This window comes from Crocuta crocuta, unplaced genomic scaffold (genome assembly GCF_008692635.1).
Source record: "Crocuta crocuta isolate KB4526 unplaced genomic scaffold, BGI_CrCroc_1.0 scaffold36, whole genome shotgun sequence".
Taxonomy (NCBI): Eukaryota; Metazoa; Chordata; class Mammalia; order Carnivora; family Hyaenidae; genus Crocuta; species Crocuta crocuta.
The window spans coordinates 4,806,920-4,823,751 of record NW_027532203.1 but is presented as its reverse complement, the minus strand read 5'-3'; the positions used below and the strand labels follow the sequence as shown (position 1 = coordinate 4,823,751).

The 16,832-nt window shown below is 45.7% G+C and overlaps 1 protein-coding gene across 1 annotated transcript in view; it reads left to right on the top strand.

The window, feature by feature from the left end:
* Positions 1 to 355: 355 nt before the first annotated feature.
* The window catches only part of ZCCHC2 (zinc finger CCHC-type containing 2), a 59,172-nt gene continuing 42,695 nt past the window's right edge, over positions 356 to 16,832 (top strand). Inside the window, exons 1-2 of the mRNA XM_077777574.1 lie at positions 356 to 963; positions 14,800 to 14,911. Coding sequence (XP_077633700.1) covers positions 358 to 963; positions 14,800 to 14,911 — 718 coding nt within the window. The 5' untranslated portion in view covers positions 356 to 357. The remainder of the gene's footprint in view (positions 964 to 14,799; positions 14,912 to 16,832) is intronic.

Below are 16,832 nucleotides of genomic sequence, written 5' to 3'. Positions count from 1 at the left end.
GCTATGCCGCCGCCGACTACCCCGAGGTCGGCCGGGCCGCGGAGGACGGGAAGAGCTCGCCTTGGGCCAGCGCGCTCACTTCAGAAGAACCTCCGCTCCCAGGACGCGCTCGGCGCCGCGGCGGAGGAAAGGGAACGACGCTGGCCGAGGCGGGGCGGTGGCCCACGCGAGGAGACGGGAGTCGGCAGACAACAACCGGTCGGGGCCCTCGGGACACGTGAAATTAGCCCCCTTTAGCCTTCTCACGTGGGCCTCGCACGCTCTTCGCCGCGTCCTGCGCACCTAGCCAGCCAGCCACCGCCCCACCGTCCCACCCGCGTCCTGCCCTAAGCCGGCAATCACCAGATANTGGAGTTCATGTGCGGGCTGCTGGACCTGTGTAACCCGCTGGAGCTGCGCTTCCTCGGCTCGTGCCTGGAGGACCTGGCGCGCAAGGACTACCACTACCTGCGCGACTCGGAGGCCAAGGCCAACGGCCTGTCGGACCCCGGGCCGCTGGCCGACTTCCGAGAGCCCGCCGTGCGCTCGCGCCTCATCGTCTACCTGGCGCTGCTGGGCTCGGAGAACCGCGAGGCCGCCGGCCGCCTGCACCGCCTCCTGCCCCAGGTGGACTCGGTGCTCAAGAGTCTGCGAGCCGTTCGGGGCGAGGGTTCGCGGGGCGGCGCGGAGGACGAGCCCGGCGAGCGCGGGGAGGACGGCGAAGGCGAGGAGGACGCCGAGAAGGACGGTTCCGGCCCGGAAGGCAGCGGCGCCGAGCCCCGGCCCGGCGGCGGGCTGGGCTCCAGGGCGCAGGAGGAACTGCTGCTGCTCTTCACCATGGCCTCGCTGCACCCGGCGTTCTCCTTCCACCAGCGGGTCACCCTCAGGGAGCACCTGGAGAGGCTCCGCAGCGCGCTCCGCGGGGGGCCCGAGGACGCGGGGGCGGAGGTGGAGCCGCGCAACTTTGCCGGCCCCCGGGCCCAGGTAAGGCGCGCGAGCCTCCCGGCACCCCTGTTGCGGTCACCGCCCCGGCGGCCTCCCCGGCCTGGCTTTGGGACACCTCTTGGCCGAGCCTCAGCCCGGCGCAGGTGGCTCGGAGCACCCACCCCGCGGCTTCCAGCCCCGCAGTACCAACTAATCTTCGTTCGGCTGGGCGGTTCAGTTCCAGTCTCCCACCCTCATCCCCCCCCAACCCCCCCGCACACTCCGGCACCCGCCATCACAGAATGCTCTAGAAGTCTCTTCCGTGCCGGAGTTGCCACGGAAAACAGGGAGCTCCCAGCACTGTCCCCCTCTCGGAGGCAGGGTCTCGGGACATCTTTGGCTTGGAGCATCTCTCGCCCCGGGTGCCGGGAAAGGCGAGGCGCTGGAGGACTGTTAGCCGCAGCCCAGCCCCGGGCAGCGCCTTCCCTTTCTCGCCATCTGGCGCTCGGGTTCCAGCTTTAAAGCCCTGCTTTAGCCCCTCGCCGAGGTGTTCGAAAGGTGCGCTCGCGGCGTGCCGCCCTTGCCTTCAGCACAAAGGGGGGGCTCTCTTCGCCCCGCGAACGCCCGAGTTTAAAGGGGTCGTAGGGTCCTGTGGCCCCTGCTTCTAACTTGATGTTCCCAGTAACAAACCGGAGGTGGAGAGCTGCGAATGGACTCCAACTAGATGACTATTAGCGCAGGTTGTCTGGGTGGAAAAATCTCCCCTAAAGCGGGCTGCTCACGCCCTTTCCTTCTGGCATAACTTATTTTCTATTCAGGCTGCAGTCTTGCCTCTAGATTTGAAGCCGGGGTATTTGTCGGGCCTTTAATGTAGACATAAATGTTGTTTTTAAAAGTTGTTAAACACCGAAGTGTAGTAGACGAGAACCCAGATGAATCATTTGTCTCAAACATCGAGGAAGATGAGATTATGTAGAGCCGTAAGAGCATCTAATAATAATCTAGGCCCAATATAAAACCCTTGCTCGGAACAATTTAATGGAGGAGAGGAGAGTGGGTTTCAGGTAAAAACTGTGCAATAAGAGTAAAAACTGTGTACAATAACTTTGTTTTCGTGGTGCACAGTTACTTAAAAGGTAGTAATTTGGTTGCAGTGCTTTTCAACTTAGGTGATCTCTAGGGTGATCTACTGGAAAAGGGGATTTTCCCCCTTCCCTTCTTGAAAGTTAATTCAATGTAAGTATCTGCTGTCATTCAGTATTCTGGAACCCAAGCTGGGCTTTGTATTTCTCTAAGGGCTGTGTGGACTCCATAGCCATTGAACAAGGAATTTGAGAGCTAGAGGGGATTTAGCAATAATCTAGGCTGAGCCTTTCCTTTTTAAAATGAGGCTTCTGTGAAGTGACTCACATTGTAGGGTATATTTATTTTATCAAACTCTGATGTAGTAATGCTGTTAATTTTCTTGGTGAGCTTGAAATTTGGTCATCTGGTGCCTATTTACTACTAGTATGCAGCTGTGTATACTGTTGGTAAAAACCATTTTCCACTCTTAGACTCGTCACCAAATTAATTCCAAAAAGTATAAGCCACTGTCGTTAAATTTGGAGAAGAAAGACTGAAATCAGAACCAATACTTAGGTTTTTTTTTTTTTTAATTTCTTATATATTGTCGAGATAACCTTAGATTGTAGATATAATAAAAATGTGTCACGGTGGAGCAGTTACATCATTCCATTCATATCATTCCAGCAAGGGTAACCAATTTCTGATTTTAACTGCAAGGAGTATTTCCTTTAAATTTTGCTTGTAATGAGAGGGTTTGAAGGCGACTAGAGAAGGGGAGAGAAACGTGCAACCTAGAGTAATGAGATTTTTCTCCTGTCTGCAGTGTGTGGCCTTTTCTGGCATCCAGTGAGTGCTGGGAGGAGTGGGCAAAGTGAGGTTGGGCACCCTGCCATTAACTTCAGCACATCATTATTTCTCAGGCAGTGCCCTGTGCTGGGGCCATCAGTTGAAATGGGTGAATAAATCATAGGGGATACACGTACTACAGGTGACGCTGAAGCCTATTTTTAGACCCTGGTGGCCTGATGAACTTTTTTCTTGCTTAGCTTAGGGTTACCGTAACAAATCATTCACGTCTCATTAAATTGTTCTGACCCCGCACTTTGCGCTTGTTAGCGTGGACTCCGTGGCCCTCATCTCTGGCTTGTTCTGGCCCTGAAGACCTTTCTGCGGATCCTGTTGCCCCCGAGCTGTCACTCTAAAGGCAGCTGATGGGGGTGAACAGATTTGCATTTCCGTTCGCTGCAGTCCAAACCAGCTGGTCCTCGGCCTTCCGCCGGCGCCGGCGGCGCGCTCCCGGCGGGAGAGGGCCNGGCCTCCGCAGGCCTGGCCGGGGCGCGCGGCCGAGGGGAGAACCACGTGGACGCTGTGCCGCGAGCAAGACCAGGGGAAATTCGTGCGGCAGCCTTTCATTGCCCCGGAAGTAACCTTTTAGACACGTGTGTAACTTTCAGCCAGGAATGCTTCTGTTTCTTACTACTCTGATCCATACTAAACGCACATAAAGTGGAATTAGTTTCCTTTTTCATTAGAATAAGTGTGTTCAGCCCGGAATACCGTTTCTGGATCTTTCAAGACTTGTATCCGATCCCTAATATGCAGCAGCTTCTCTCTTAAAATTTTCTGTAAGAAACTAGTAGAATCTGTGCTTTAGTACGAATTTTATGTTAATTATATGCTTTCAAGTTGACTAGTGCCAGCAACTGTTCAGCGACATACCGTCGTTGCCGTGCAAATAGTTGAGGTGACAGCCCACAAACTTAACTAATAGAATCTGCTCGTGAGCTCGTTTTAGAAAAGTGAACGAAGGTTCAACAGGTAGATTTTTATATTTAAAAGTAACGTTTCTCGAGTTTTCTTATGTGATTTGGATAATGTTATGCGATTTAGAGTAAAAGTTACATTGGATTACAACTTAAATAGTGCCTTTAGGAGACCTGTGTGTAAAGTTCATGTTCTTCAACTGCTGTGGACTGCCAGTCACTTACAGAAAATTAAACATACAATATTAAGTGTTTTAGGCAACTTGTAATAAAGTTACAGACTGCATATATAGCATAGCTGAAAAACAAATCAGTTTTAAAAATGGGTCCCTTATAGGAACCCAAACTAAATGGTGTGTTAACAGTAGCAACAAAAAACTGAGTATTTTAAAAGATGCTAGTTTTGTCGCTGTTCCATTGAAAAGAGGAAAGACAGCCAATCTTTGCATGCTTAACAATGACGTTCTAACTGTTCATCGAAATGGATATTCTGATTTCGGAGATTTAACCCCCCAGTTAGCAACACAAAGGCAGAAAAATATAAAATACAGATTATCATAGTAGTGGTTAGTGGTTAATATTGTTGGTATGGCTGTGTTTCTCTGCAGATCATGTTTTCAGTGTCTGCAAAACATGTTGCTTGGCAGATAGCTTGAATGAAGCCTAGAAACTGAAAATTTCGGATAGCATTTAGTGTTGTCGACAGTATTTAATGTTGTTTAGACTCACAAAAAAACATATTTGAATTCAAAAAAATATTAAGTGGCCATGTGCGCTTTATTTACAAAAATCAATGAAGATACTCAAAAAAAAAAGAAAATTTTGCAAAATTGTTGCTTTCTCATGGCACAGGTTAATTAGGTTTGTGGTACTTGACAGAGCAATAATCTTAACGTATTTTAATAGAACATGTAGTGTACTGGTCGTGTTGTGCGTGGAAAAAAAGAGTTATAACCTAAGGGCTCCTACCCTGAGATGACCTGCATGTCTGTGTGGCCGCCCACTCCCGTGAGAACACTGTTAAAATAGGAGAGGAGAGGTCGTTGGTCAGGATTTCTGTTGTTGTTACACGAGGCACTAAAAAGATGCTTTCTTTCTAAAAGTGATTTTTAAGAAGAACGACTCTTAATCTCCCAGGTAGTAAATACTTTTATTTAACTGTTGGCCACTGCTGGGAGATTTTTAAACGAATAGTGTCGCTGGAGCAGTGGGCGCTGAGAAGGCTTTCCTCACTCCTGCTGTGGGGATAATAACAGTACTTATGTGAGACTGTTAGGATTAAAGGACCGAGTACTTGAAGAATAACGTCTGACGCATGATCTTCAATAAACGTTGGAAATTATAGGTAAAAGTTAAGTCTTGTCTGGAGGGTGATGGGAGAAGGGTGGGCATGCCATCTCACAGATTGGGAGTGGGGAGCAGAGCCTGCCGTGCCTCTCATAGGAGATGTCAGGTTGGCTCGGCTCTAGCCAGGTATGAAAGCAGTTCAGTTAATAAATGGCATTTGGAAGAGGCTTTTAGAATATCCGAGTTCGTGATTGTCTCCGTAGAAGGAGGGGAGCGACTGGGATCCTCCAGCACTGCGTAGGGAAAGTCTGTCTTAGACCGCACTAGGAGGAGGGGATGGTGGCAAAGGGCAGCAGCAACTTCTTTCCGCAGATTAACTAGTATGGTGTATCTACACCTTTTCCTCTTCCTACCTTTTGGGATATTTGTGGGGGAGGAGCAGGCAGTGTGTCGCAGAAGCTTCCAGAGAGCTTGAAGCCCGATAGCCTGTTTAGCACTGGACTTGGCTTCAGTTCCTGCTCTGCCACCCTGTGCCGTTAACCGGGCTCCTTAAGTCCCTGAGCCTCCATCTTATCTCCAGTATGAGGATAATAACTTTTCATTTCAGGTTGTGGTGATTGAATTAATGAGATAAGATGCAAACTAACTCACATCCTGTCTTGAGCATGAATTTTCTCTTGAGAATGATGCTCAGTGTATTTTTCTTTTTCCACTAAGATGTAGCCATCCAGATGGTTAAATCAGTTGTTTTCAGGAATGGGCATTTTTTTTTCTCTTCCCCACTTAAAGTCCCTATGATGTAAAATTTTTCATATTGTTCCCTATTACCATACCTCTAAATTGATTGGTGTTCAGGAAGGGTGGGTAATTGGAAAGGTAGTGTTTGAGACATTGATTTGGGGTGGTTATTTTTTATTTTTTAATTAAGTAGGCTCCATGCCCATCATGGGGCTAGAACTCATGATCCTGAGATTAAGAGCTTGTGCTCTACTGACTAAGCCAGCCAAGTGCCCGGGGCGGTTATTTTTAATATTTACGTTATAGAGATCCAGTGTGTTACAGATAAAATAAACCCAAAGGAAGTATTTCTCTGGGTCACAAATTATTAAAATGCATATTCCCTCCGTATTGGACCTAGGGATAGGAATAGGAGACTAGAAGTATCCGCGTTTGGATTATCGTTAACTCCCACGCAACCATACTTAAATCTTTATCTGGTCTTCACATTTAGCAAGGAAACCAGTGTATAGTTGAAAGCTATTTTGTAGTTTAAGTTACACAATTTTTTGTTCCTTCAGAACCCAGCTTGGAATCCATGCATGATAAAGGAACGTTCTATGCTTTTTCTATAGAAGCTACTAAATTGGCTGACTTTTAAGCTTATTATTTTTGTCTCTGAGAAGTATTAAACAAACCTTTTTTTTTTTTTTTAAAGACATGCAGTACCCTGGAAATAGACTGAGCTTCACTTTTATCGACTTGTTTTCATTATGGAGGACTTGTAACAGAGAACGCTCTGTCACAAAAGCCTCCTTTATCCAGTCTCTGTAAACAGTCACTCTAGAAGGGAAATGCCTAATCGGGTGTTTACGCTACAGGTGGCAGAGCTGCTGGGCGCTGGGTAGTCCACTTCCCTCTGTTCTTCCTATGCTCCGGGGAACATTTGGCCTTTAATTCCCCTCTAAATGTCCTGGCTCGTTAGAAGTGTTTCATGCTTATTCAAGAAATAATTGATTTGAGGTCAGATTTAGGTTTTAAAAAGGTCGCTTTGGCAAGTTGTTTGGTCTTTACAAGTTTCAGGCTGCTCAGAATAAAATGGGGGTGCCGTCACGATTCTTGCGTGTAACCGCTGTGAAGGTGAGCCCGATCACGTGCGTGAAAATGCTGGGGAAACAAGGGCAAGTTGTATATATCATTTGATCTGTGGATCGTTCAAGAGGCAATGGCACAATTTGGTTGCTGTGCATGAAGAGAAATGGAAAAGTTGGAAGAGATGATAGGGTTTGGGTTGCAGAGGGCCTCGACGGTCTGGGGAGAGGAGTGGGTTGTCAGCACGTGCCCGTGAAGGCCTTGAAGAGGGATGTGCGCGCGCCGGTGGTGGGTCTTCCGGAGGCATCCGCTGACACTGTCATGTGTATGAAAAGCGTGACTCGTTGATTTAAAAAAAAAAAATCTTCGAGACGAATCTGGTTCTCTCAGGGAGAGATTATACTTCTTATCACTCTAATTTGCTTGGTAACCGTAATCCTCCCCTCCTGCCCTGGATCTACCCTTTCCTCATCCTTGCTGGCCAGTCTCTTTTGGGACTTTATTCCTGACAGATTGCACTTCTTGGAGCCTTCCTGCCTCTTACCTGTTGGATACACCTGCCAGACATGTCTTCCTCACGTAGTGTTGAATCATCTCACCTGTCGCAGTGACAGAAGGAGCCTGGCCTCCAGTAGGTCTTAGGACTCAGGATCCCTTTTTTCCACTTTTTTCATACATGGCACCTTCCAGTCAGAGCTGGCCTCTTGCATGACGTTTTCTGGGATTGCCCCTGTGATTCTTTGCTGCTGCTGAATTCCAGCAGCGGGTGTATTCTGTGCTGTGATTTTGGTACTTCTGTGATTTTTTTTTTTTCCAAAAATTTTACTTTGAAATAGTTTTAAGCTATAAAATTGATCTTTCCTCCTAGATTTTAAGTTCCCCAGAGGCTTAGGCATCGTGTCTCTGTCTCTCTCCTTTTTTTGGTCAGCGTTGCTTATATCATACAAATTCACTTAAAATTTCCTGTGCTTAGGCTTTTCAGATACAGCTCTGAAAAATACCAATATGATAAATTGCTTTAAAACAAGGTGCATCAGAAAGTGGGGTTTTTTAAATCCTGTATGGCTTCTGTTTCTCAGATACTTTAACACTATTTGCCACTATATAGTATAGGCACAACTTTTTTTTGGAAATACTAAAACAAATTGCTTCTTTGGGTGAAGAGCATAGAACAGCATATATTTGAACTGAATCTTCAACAAGTAAAATAGGTGTATTTATTAATGATTCTTTTAAAACCAGACCATTTATAGTCCAGGTTAACTAAGCTTTTCTTGTATGTGGGGTGTATACATCGGTGGAAACCTATGGATGATGTTTGATAGAATGGAAAAAGTCATAAAATTACAAACCATTTTCTTATTTGAGTAGTTGCTCGTAGTTGATCTCCAGTGTAGGATTTGTTTGAGGACTGGTAGGAGCCTGATACGGAGCTAAGGCAGTACCTTGCTTAGGACCAGCAGTTAAAAACTTACTTTGGTCACTGAAGTGAGCCGTCTGCAATTTAAGAGTTGGGGAAGTTTTGTGTTTCTTGTTAGAAATATCTTGTTAGGATAGTAAAGAGGTTTTTGGGGAGTGGAGTATCAAATTATTGAAATTTACTGTTGGTCCCAGACAGCGTGACAGCACGATCATGGGTGTTTGGAGAGTGCTTCCTGAGGAAGGGGCCGTCATGCTTGCAGAGAGGCTGCCTGATGAAGGAGCGGTATTGTGTGGTTTTGTTAGTGTAGGGAAGGTACCTGCTTGATCAGGTGGCATTAAACACAGTCCAGTGCAGTGTTTCTCAATCTGTCTTACTTCCCAACTGAAAAGTCCCTCACTGTCAAGGATCCATTTTAAACTCTGAGCTTCCATTTGTGCATGCTTCCAGGAATGTGTCCCCTCTGGAGCTGAAGGCCGTGGCTCTGCCCAGGAGCTGGGAGTCCCTGCAGTGCTGTTGGCGGTCAGGGTTCTGAGCCTGGGGCTCACTTCGTACCAAGTCCCCCTTCAGTGCCCTCGCTCTCATCTCCAGTGGGGTGGGGCAGGGAAGGAGAGACCCGTTAGCAGGCACCTACGGGCTGGGGAGGAGAGGCACATCCTCTCGCACTCATGCCCATCGGTGTCTTCTTTTCATCTCACGCGAAACATCTGGCAAAGTGAGGATTTAAAGGTTTGGGGGCTGCTAGCCCAGAGAGGTAGCAGTTCCTGGTTCTAGGGGACAAGAGATCTTTTCCCTTCTGTAGCAGGAAAGCGGAAGGTTGGTTAGGAAAGGAAACACAGATGCTGGTGCTAAAGAGGGGGACCCCAGCTTTGGTCTGGGCTGGGAAGCTGTTCCACGACGCCCCTCTGCCTTCCGTACCTTTGTCATATGTGGTGCAGCACAGTGTGCAGGGCCCACCCGTCCACCTGTCAGCTGCACATGCCACCTACGGATGGCGCTATTCAGGTTGAAGGCAGCTACCTAAAGGCAGCCTTTACAAAGCTAGTGAAGTTTTCTTGGGGGTGAAAACTGCTGCTTTCACTTGTCTCCAATTCTCTACTGCCCTCCTCCCTAGTAGGCTTCCGTATCAGCATTTTTTTTTTTTCAATGTTTGTTTATTTTTGAAGGGGAGAGAGAGAAACAGAGCGGGAGGGGTGGAGGGGCAGAGAGAAAGGAAGACACAAAATTCGAAGCGGGCTCCGAGCTGTCAGCACAGAGCCTGATGTGGGGGTCGAACTTGGCAAGGTGTGAGGTGAAGTGGGACGCTTAACCAACTGAGCCACCCAGGCGCCTTAGCATTCTTTTGCCAGATTCCTTAATTGCACATCCTGCAAGTTCATTTGTCTGGAAAAGACAACTTCAATAATTTTAAATTTGTATAAATTCACAGAGTTCGGCAAAATACACAGAAAGTTACAGTGATGTTTCCATCTGTCATCGTATCGTGTTCCATCCACCCAGTTGCAGTCCACCCCTACTCTGCACCAGTCATCGCTATTAGTGCACAAGTATCACAGTGAGGAGAACTTGTGTCGCTGCGGCCAGGTCTGCTCTGGGAGCCGTGGTGGCAGAGAGTACACTCGGGTTCAGTGAACTGTCTGCGTCCCCGCCCCTCCCCCCAATTCAGTAGCTGCAGTGCACTCAGCCCGGCTTTAACATGGTTCTTTCTGCCACATTCATCTTGCTGAATCACCTTATCCCCATGCTTGTAGCCACACTACGTTCAGAAGGAAGTGAGCCTGCGATCCTAGCTGAAATGCAGGTGGGCTGTGAGTGGCTGAGTGTCGCTGTCCCTCTCAATGGTGCTGCAGTCCTGGGAGGCACAGCTTTCACACGCTGCATACCAGTCTTGTCTCTTCCTGAGCAGCCTCGGCGGCCTTTCCTCATGTGCTGGAAGGTGGTGCAGGCATAACCTTGGGTTGGGTGCGCTCTTCCAGGGAGCAGATGTGAGGCAAATGCCTGTGGGATCCGCCACAGCCACCCAAAGAGGAGTGAGTAACTGTCACATTCTCCCTGGCTTCTTCTCTCGTCTTCCACAGAAATGGTTAAAATTTGCCATCTCCGTATTGTTTCTAATAACAAATCATTTTCTGACATTCAAAGGAAGGCTTTCTATGAATCTTGCATAAAAAATAACATCTGCTTTAGTCACAAGCCTGCTTACTGAAAGCAGAGAATTTGAAATCTGTAACTGTATAACAAGGTACCCCCAAACTTAATTGGCTTAAACCAACACTATTTTATTATTGTTTCTCACAGTTGTGTGGGCCAGGCATTCAGACAGGCCGCTTGTCAAGAGCGAGGCAGCTTGTCTCTGCTGCGGGGTGTCCGGAGCTCCTGCTGGAGACCGGAGGTCATCTCCGTGTGGTCTCTCTAGGGTGGCATCCTCGGGGCAGTTGCACCTCGTACACGGTGGCTCAGGAGGCCCAGGCTTGCAAGGCTCCTCGCCCTGCCCTTGGCGATCCCAGAATGTTCCTTCCCTTATTCCGCTGTTCATGTGAGCCTCGAGAGTGAGCCCCAACTCGCTAGCTGGGGAATTAGATCCACCTTTCAGCGAGAGGGGTATCAACGTATTTTTAGCTATATTTAATCTCCCACAAAACCTTAATAGGACGTTGTTGTATAGTAATGTTAGCGATTCTCCATCTCATTTGATGAATGTACAGACATCTGAAGAAGTTAGTACATATTTAAAAAGCTGAGGCAGTCTTAATTTCTGCTTTTTTTTTAGACTACAGATTGCCTTGGTATTTTTTAAATTTATTTTGAGATAGAGAGCGTGAGAGGGGGAGGGGCAGACAGAGAGGGAGACAGAGCATCCCAAGGAGGCCCCGCACCGTCAGTGCAGGGGCTCGAACTCCTGAACTGTGAGATCATGACCTGAGCTGAAGTCAGACGCTCAACCAACTGAGCCACTCAGGCGCCCCCATCTTGGTATTTTTTAATTTAGTCTACATCAGGGGACTAGAGGAAACATGTAGAAGATTGGTAAATGAGCTAAAATAAACTCCCATCTACAGTTTGACTTTTGTTGAAGTAAAAGGAGGCCAGTGTGCCCTTTGTTCTCATGGTATGTTACCAGAGAAGAGTGTCTGTCCAGCCACTTGACTCAGACTTTCCCTACATTTGAGACCTTGCACGTCTATCGTTGAGAAGGACATACACGTATAAAACAGATCTGAGTAATCTCCGGGACGAGCGAGCTGTCCAGCCCGCCTGCGTTACGTGGCGTGGATTTGAGCTAACCAGGAGCTCTTAGTGCTGGCCTGCCGTAGACAGAAAAAGCTTTACTCGGATGAGTTACAGAAAGAAGAGCATACACAGCTTAATGTATTTTGTGTTCCCGTGCATATTTTTGCAGGTTTAGAATTTTTAAACTTCATCTTCTTAATCCAAGCAGAGAAAAATTCTCTACTTGTCACTTGGTCCTCACACTTCCATCTAACTAGTCTTTGTAGAATGCCAATTCTGGCATGACATCTATCGCATGTTTTCCTGGGAATCTGAACTTGATAGAACGAGTGGGTGTAATTCCTCTATAAGATTCCGTTAAGCCAGTAGTTGTCAGATTTTATGGCACCCTCCCCCCACTCAGTAAAGGAAGCATACGTGACATGTGGCAGTGGGAGACGGCAGAATGGAGAGCCATTCACTGTTGAGATTGGTAAACTTGATTTTGACCTCTATAGCTCATGAGGCATTAGATTATAAAATTTATAATTTTATTATTTTAATAAAAATTTAAATAGTTTCTAAACTTAATCTAAATGCTCTAAATGGTTTTATAGTGCATGCTGACATTTGCGAGGGGTGGAGCTTAATTAGTAGGTATTTCGTGGGTTGATGAACTTATGTCCTTAGATAGAAACTCAAGCTCCGTTTTTCTCCCTAGGTTATTTAATAAGAGGCCTTTTCTTGGCTGTAACTTCAGACTTTGAAAATGTGATTTTGATTGTGAAGCAGACTACTTTCTCATGTTTGTTTCATATTATTTGTAGAGGCAACATAATAAAATTATTTTAAACATTTTTTATTTTTTGTGAAACACATAGAACATAAAATTTGCCATTTTAACACCTTTTTGAGTATACAATTCAGTAGCATTAAGTCCATTCGCATTATTGTGCAGACATTGCCACTAACCATTTCCAGAACTTTTCCTTTATCCCAGCTGAACCTCTATATCTGTTAAGCAAATACTCCTCTAACCCCTTCTTTTACTCTAGGCCCTGGTAACCACTATTTCTTTCTTTTTATTAAAAAAAATTTTTTTATTGTTTTATTTTTGAGAGAGGGAGACACAGAGAATCTGAAACAGGCTCCAGGCTCTGAGCTGTCAGCACAGAGCCCGATGTGGGGCTCAAACCCACGAACTGTGAGATTATGATCTGAGCTAAAGTCAGACACTTAACTGACTGGGCCACCCAGGCTTCCCCCAGTAACCACTATTTCTGCTTTCTGTCTCTGATTGTGACTGTTCTCAGTACTTCATTTAAATGGAATTATACAATATTTGTCCTTTTGTGCCTGGCTCATTTCACTTAGTATAATGTCCTCAAGATTCATCCATGTTGTAACACTTGTTTTTTAAGCTGAATAATACTCGGTTGTGTGTATATGCCCCATTTTGTTTATCTGTTCACCCGTCATGGGGCATTTGAGTTTCTACCTTTAGGCTATTGGGAGTGATGCCGCTATGAAAAAATTAATTGTTCAAGTCCTCGCTTTCACTTCTTTTGAGTATACACCTCGGAGTGGAATTGCTGGATCATGTGGTAACTGTTTAAGTTTTTAAGAGACTATGCTGTGCTGTTTTCCACCGTGGCTGCTCTGTTTTGTACATCCTTGCCAATAGTTGTTGTTTTCTGTGTTTTTGGATAATAGTCATCTTAATAGGTGTGAAGTGGTATCTCGTTGTGATTTTGATTCCATTTCCCACATGAAAATTGTGTTTTGCATATTTTGCTTTTGTATTTGAAGGTGCTATTTTTAATTTATGAATCACATATGAGCAATGTAGAAAAATATCCTATAAAAAATGGTCGACGTAGTCCACTGAACTTCTTCCAGCTAACATAGGTATTTGAGAGGATTACAGTGCTTTATTTATATTGATTTGTGAAGTCTTTACAGCAGTGTTAGGCCAGTGTGGTTTTGGTCCTTTGCAGTAAATTATTATATGGTCTGGAATAGGATATAGGTAAGTTTGTTGTTGTCAGAAGAATTCTTGTGTCTTCCTTTTTAAAATCTGTAATTTTGAAAACTGGTGAATGCCATCATGTTAAATATTTTGGAAGTTCGATGCTGATGAAGAGATCTGTGCTTTCCTTCTCATTAAGTGGTTCTGAGGAGACAAATACTTATTTCTTTGGGTTTCTACAGGAAGACGAACTAGAAAGCTGAAGCTTAGCTCCCAGGAGGATCTGATGCGATGTTTTATTCCCAGAAATAGAGCTGTCACTGGCAGCCCAGACCGAGGGTCAGGCTGGCATGCAGGGTTAGACAGCAGAACAAAGTATTTTCGTTAGGATTCTTGGGAGGTGTGGGTCTTCATTCCAAAATTTACACAATTTTTAAAAATTATTTTATAGTATTTATTTCAGATTTATAAAATTGTAATGGTCTCTTGAAATGGAGGTGGCTTTGGTCTGAGTAGTATTTTGAGATTCTGAACGTGAAAGGGGTAAGATGTGAGCTGTGATAAAGAAGTGTTACAACGTTGTTTTATTTTTTGGCTTCGTCTGCGGGTTGTAGTAGCAGTGTATGCGTGCCCGTGCTGCGGTCCTGGGGAGCCGTGTGCAAGGTCAGCAGGCCTTTCCGGTCCCAGGCAGCTGCTCTCCTAGGAGGAGGACTTCTTAAGACTTCCTCCACTTCACGGAGGACGGTGATGGGGCTGAGCAAACTCCGCGCACCCGGTTGCCGTTAGGTGGCTTAACGTTACTAACTTACTACAGCAAACTCACTGTCCACACACATTCTTGTTCAGGAAGATCTGGCAGATATTGATACTAACTAACCTTCTGTGAAACTTTTTCCTACCAGAGTCATCTCGTTAGATTATCACTAAAATCAAGTAGTGAATAAAAATTGCTTAGTAATTAATGTAAAAAATACAATTCCTACGTATATGGAGGGTTAGCATAAAGGAGAACATCTTTTATATGTGTTCCTTTGATTCTGGTCACTTTGGTTAGAATTGACATCATTGGGAATTCCAAGTAATAACGTGCAATATGTCCCAAGAAAACGGGGACAGTAAATATTCTAATTGATAGAATGTTACTATAAAATGAAGAGAACTACTGATGCTTCTCCTTTTCCTTACTCGTGACTACCTTTTACAGTTTGTGCCTGTCTGCCCTTAATGTGTAATCACCAATTTGATCTCTAACAATTGCGGTTAAGATAGTTTCTGTTAAAAGTAGAAGACCTTACTCTTGTTTATTTGTGTGGAGGTGTCTATACTTAGTCTGTGCAGTGGATGAACACGTTCCCCTCTTTCTTCCCTAGAGGGACTCCGCTCACGGTGACTACCCGCAGAGCGAGGAGGCCCGTGTGCCAGAACACGCCCTAATACCTCACGATGGACTTCCTGGGGCGCCGCACAGAGCCCAGCGAGAAGGTATGTTTGTGCCCACCTTCCGGGGGAGGCTGCAGAGCGCTGTTTACACTGGTGAACTCGAACTCCTCTCTCCCTTTTTGGAATAGAGAAACCCCACAGGTCCTAGGTTTGGCTCAAACGCCAGTTCCCCACTTTTTTGAGTCTGCACCTGGGCTCCTGCTTGGCAGCCCTTGGCCCAGCCTGGCTCGTGCTGACCTGGTTCTGCCTCGCGGTCAGTTGTCTTAAATCTAGTCACCACTTCCAGAGGGCAAAATCCTAAATACGTTCCTAAAGTACTAGGGATTGTGCTTTATCTGGAGAATGTGCTCAGCATCTACTGAGAAAATAAACTTTGCGGAAGTTCATCGTAAGAAAGTGAAGCGATGCCTTACAAGTCTCTGCCCCCTGCGGTGATGCAGTTTCACGGAGGCCTGGGGTGGCGGGGTTGAAAGGACATTGTCCTCTGTGAAGAAATGAGTTCACATACTCACTTCTCTTCATATTCGGAGAGTCCGTTACCCCGAGGGAATGATTGTTGAGGGGAAGATAGAAATGGAAAGCATAGATGCCACTCGGGCAGCCTCGGATGTGTGCGTCCCACTCGCTTATAGCAGCTTCGCACTGACACCGTTTTGTCTCCTTTCAGTCCCATCAGTAATCCTTCTTGTGTTCTGCGTTTTTCCTCATGCAGGAAAAATTAGGTATGAGTGCTTAACGTTTAAAAAAAGTTCACGTAATTTCCTGTTCAGGCCATTCAAGACTGTTAAACCATAGATTTATGGAACCATAGGAACCATAGATTCCTTCAACCAGGCTCGCTGCATCCGTGAGTGACCTAAAGCAGAGTTTGCTTTCACACTGAAGGTCTTTTTTTGTTTGTTTGTTTAATAAAAATATTTTAGAAGAACAAAAGACTACATCCGAATGCTAACAACCCAGCCCATAACGTGGTACTGTAGATGATTTTTCTTATGTTTTTTATTTTTAAACAAATGTATGTAATCTGTGCTTCTTAGTTTTAATGCATGAGGGTTGAAGGGTCTCTTGTCACCAGCCATTTCGCGCTGTACTTTCGTCTTCCTCCTCTTGATTCGATCGGTCATGACAGGCAGGGGTAACTTGAGACCAAGGCTGAAGACCCGGCCATGTTCCCTTACACGTAATGCCCTGGCGGTCCCCTGCCCCTTAGCCCGCTGATTGCAGAAGTGGAGCTGCTTTGTATTTCCGAATATACATCCATTCAGATGGGTTTTATTAAATAGCATCGTCCCTTAAAAAAGTTATTAGAAAAGTGGCAGACCCTCCCCTCCCCTCCCCTCCCCTCTTAGCCACTTTTGTGCTGCTGCTGTTCAGGAGTTACCGGTTGCACCTGGCCTTTGAGAATTTCTTTTGTTTCCACCCTCAACATGTCTCACCTGCTGAGGGGGAATTATTGGAGAAGCAGGCCACCAAACGCTATATATTTGGAAGGTTGGCACAAAATACTGGTAATGGTATCTCCTCAGTCTGTTATGAATGCTTATCAGCAAATTACTGTACCTTATGTTTCCTGCTTTCTCATTGCCCACTGTCCCTGATCTAGAACAATCTTCATTCTTCCTGTACATTTCTGTTACTTTTTGTCTTCTGCTTCATTTATTTTAACTTCTTCCTCTCCAAGTAGATCCCTTCCTTTCCTTCTCCATCTCCCGTCCCCTGAATTTAACACTGACTCCAGTCTGTGGAGTCATTCTCCTGATGTCTTCCCTGTGACCTTTATCATGTTCATTACTGCCAGTCTCCTTATTGCTTAAGTGCTGTTTCTTCTATTTATACCCTGAGCAACAGTTTTTTTTTTTCTCCCTTAAGTCGTTATATTATGGTTAGTAGACTGGCTCTTTTCAATTTGTAAAGAGATTTACTTCCTGAAAGATGATGTTTTTATTTAAGAATATTTCATGTT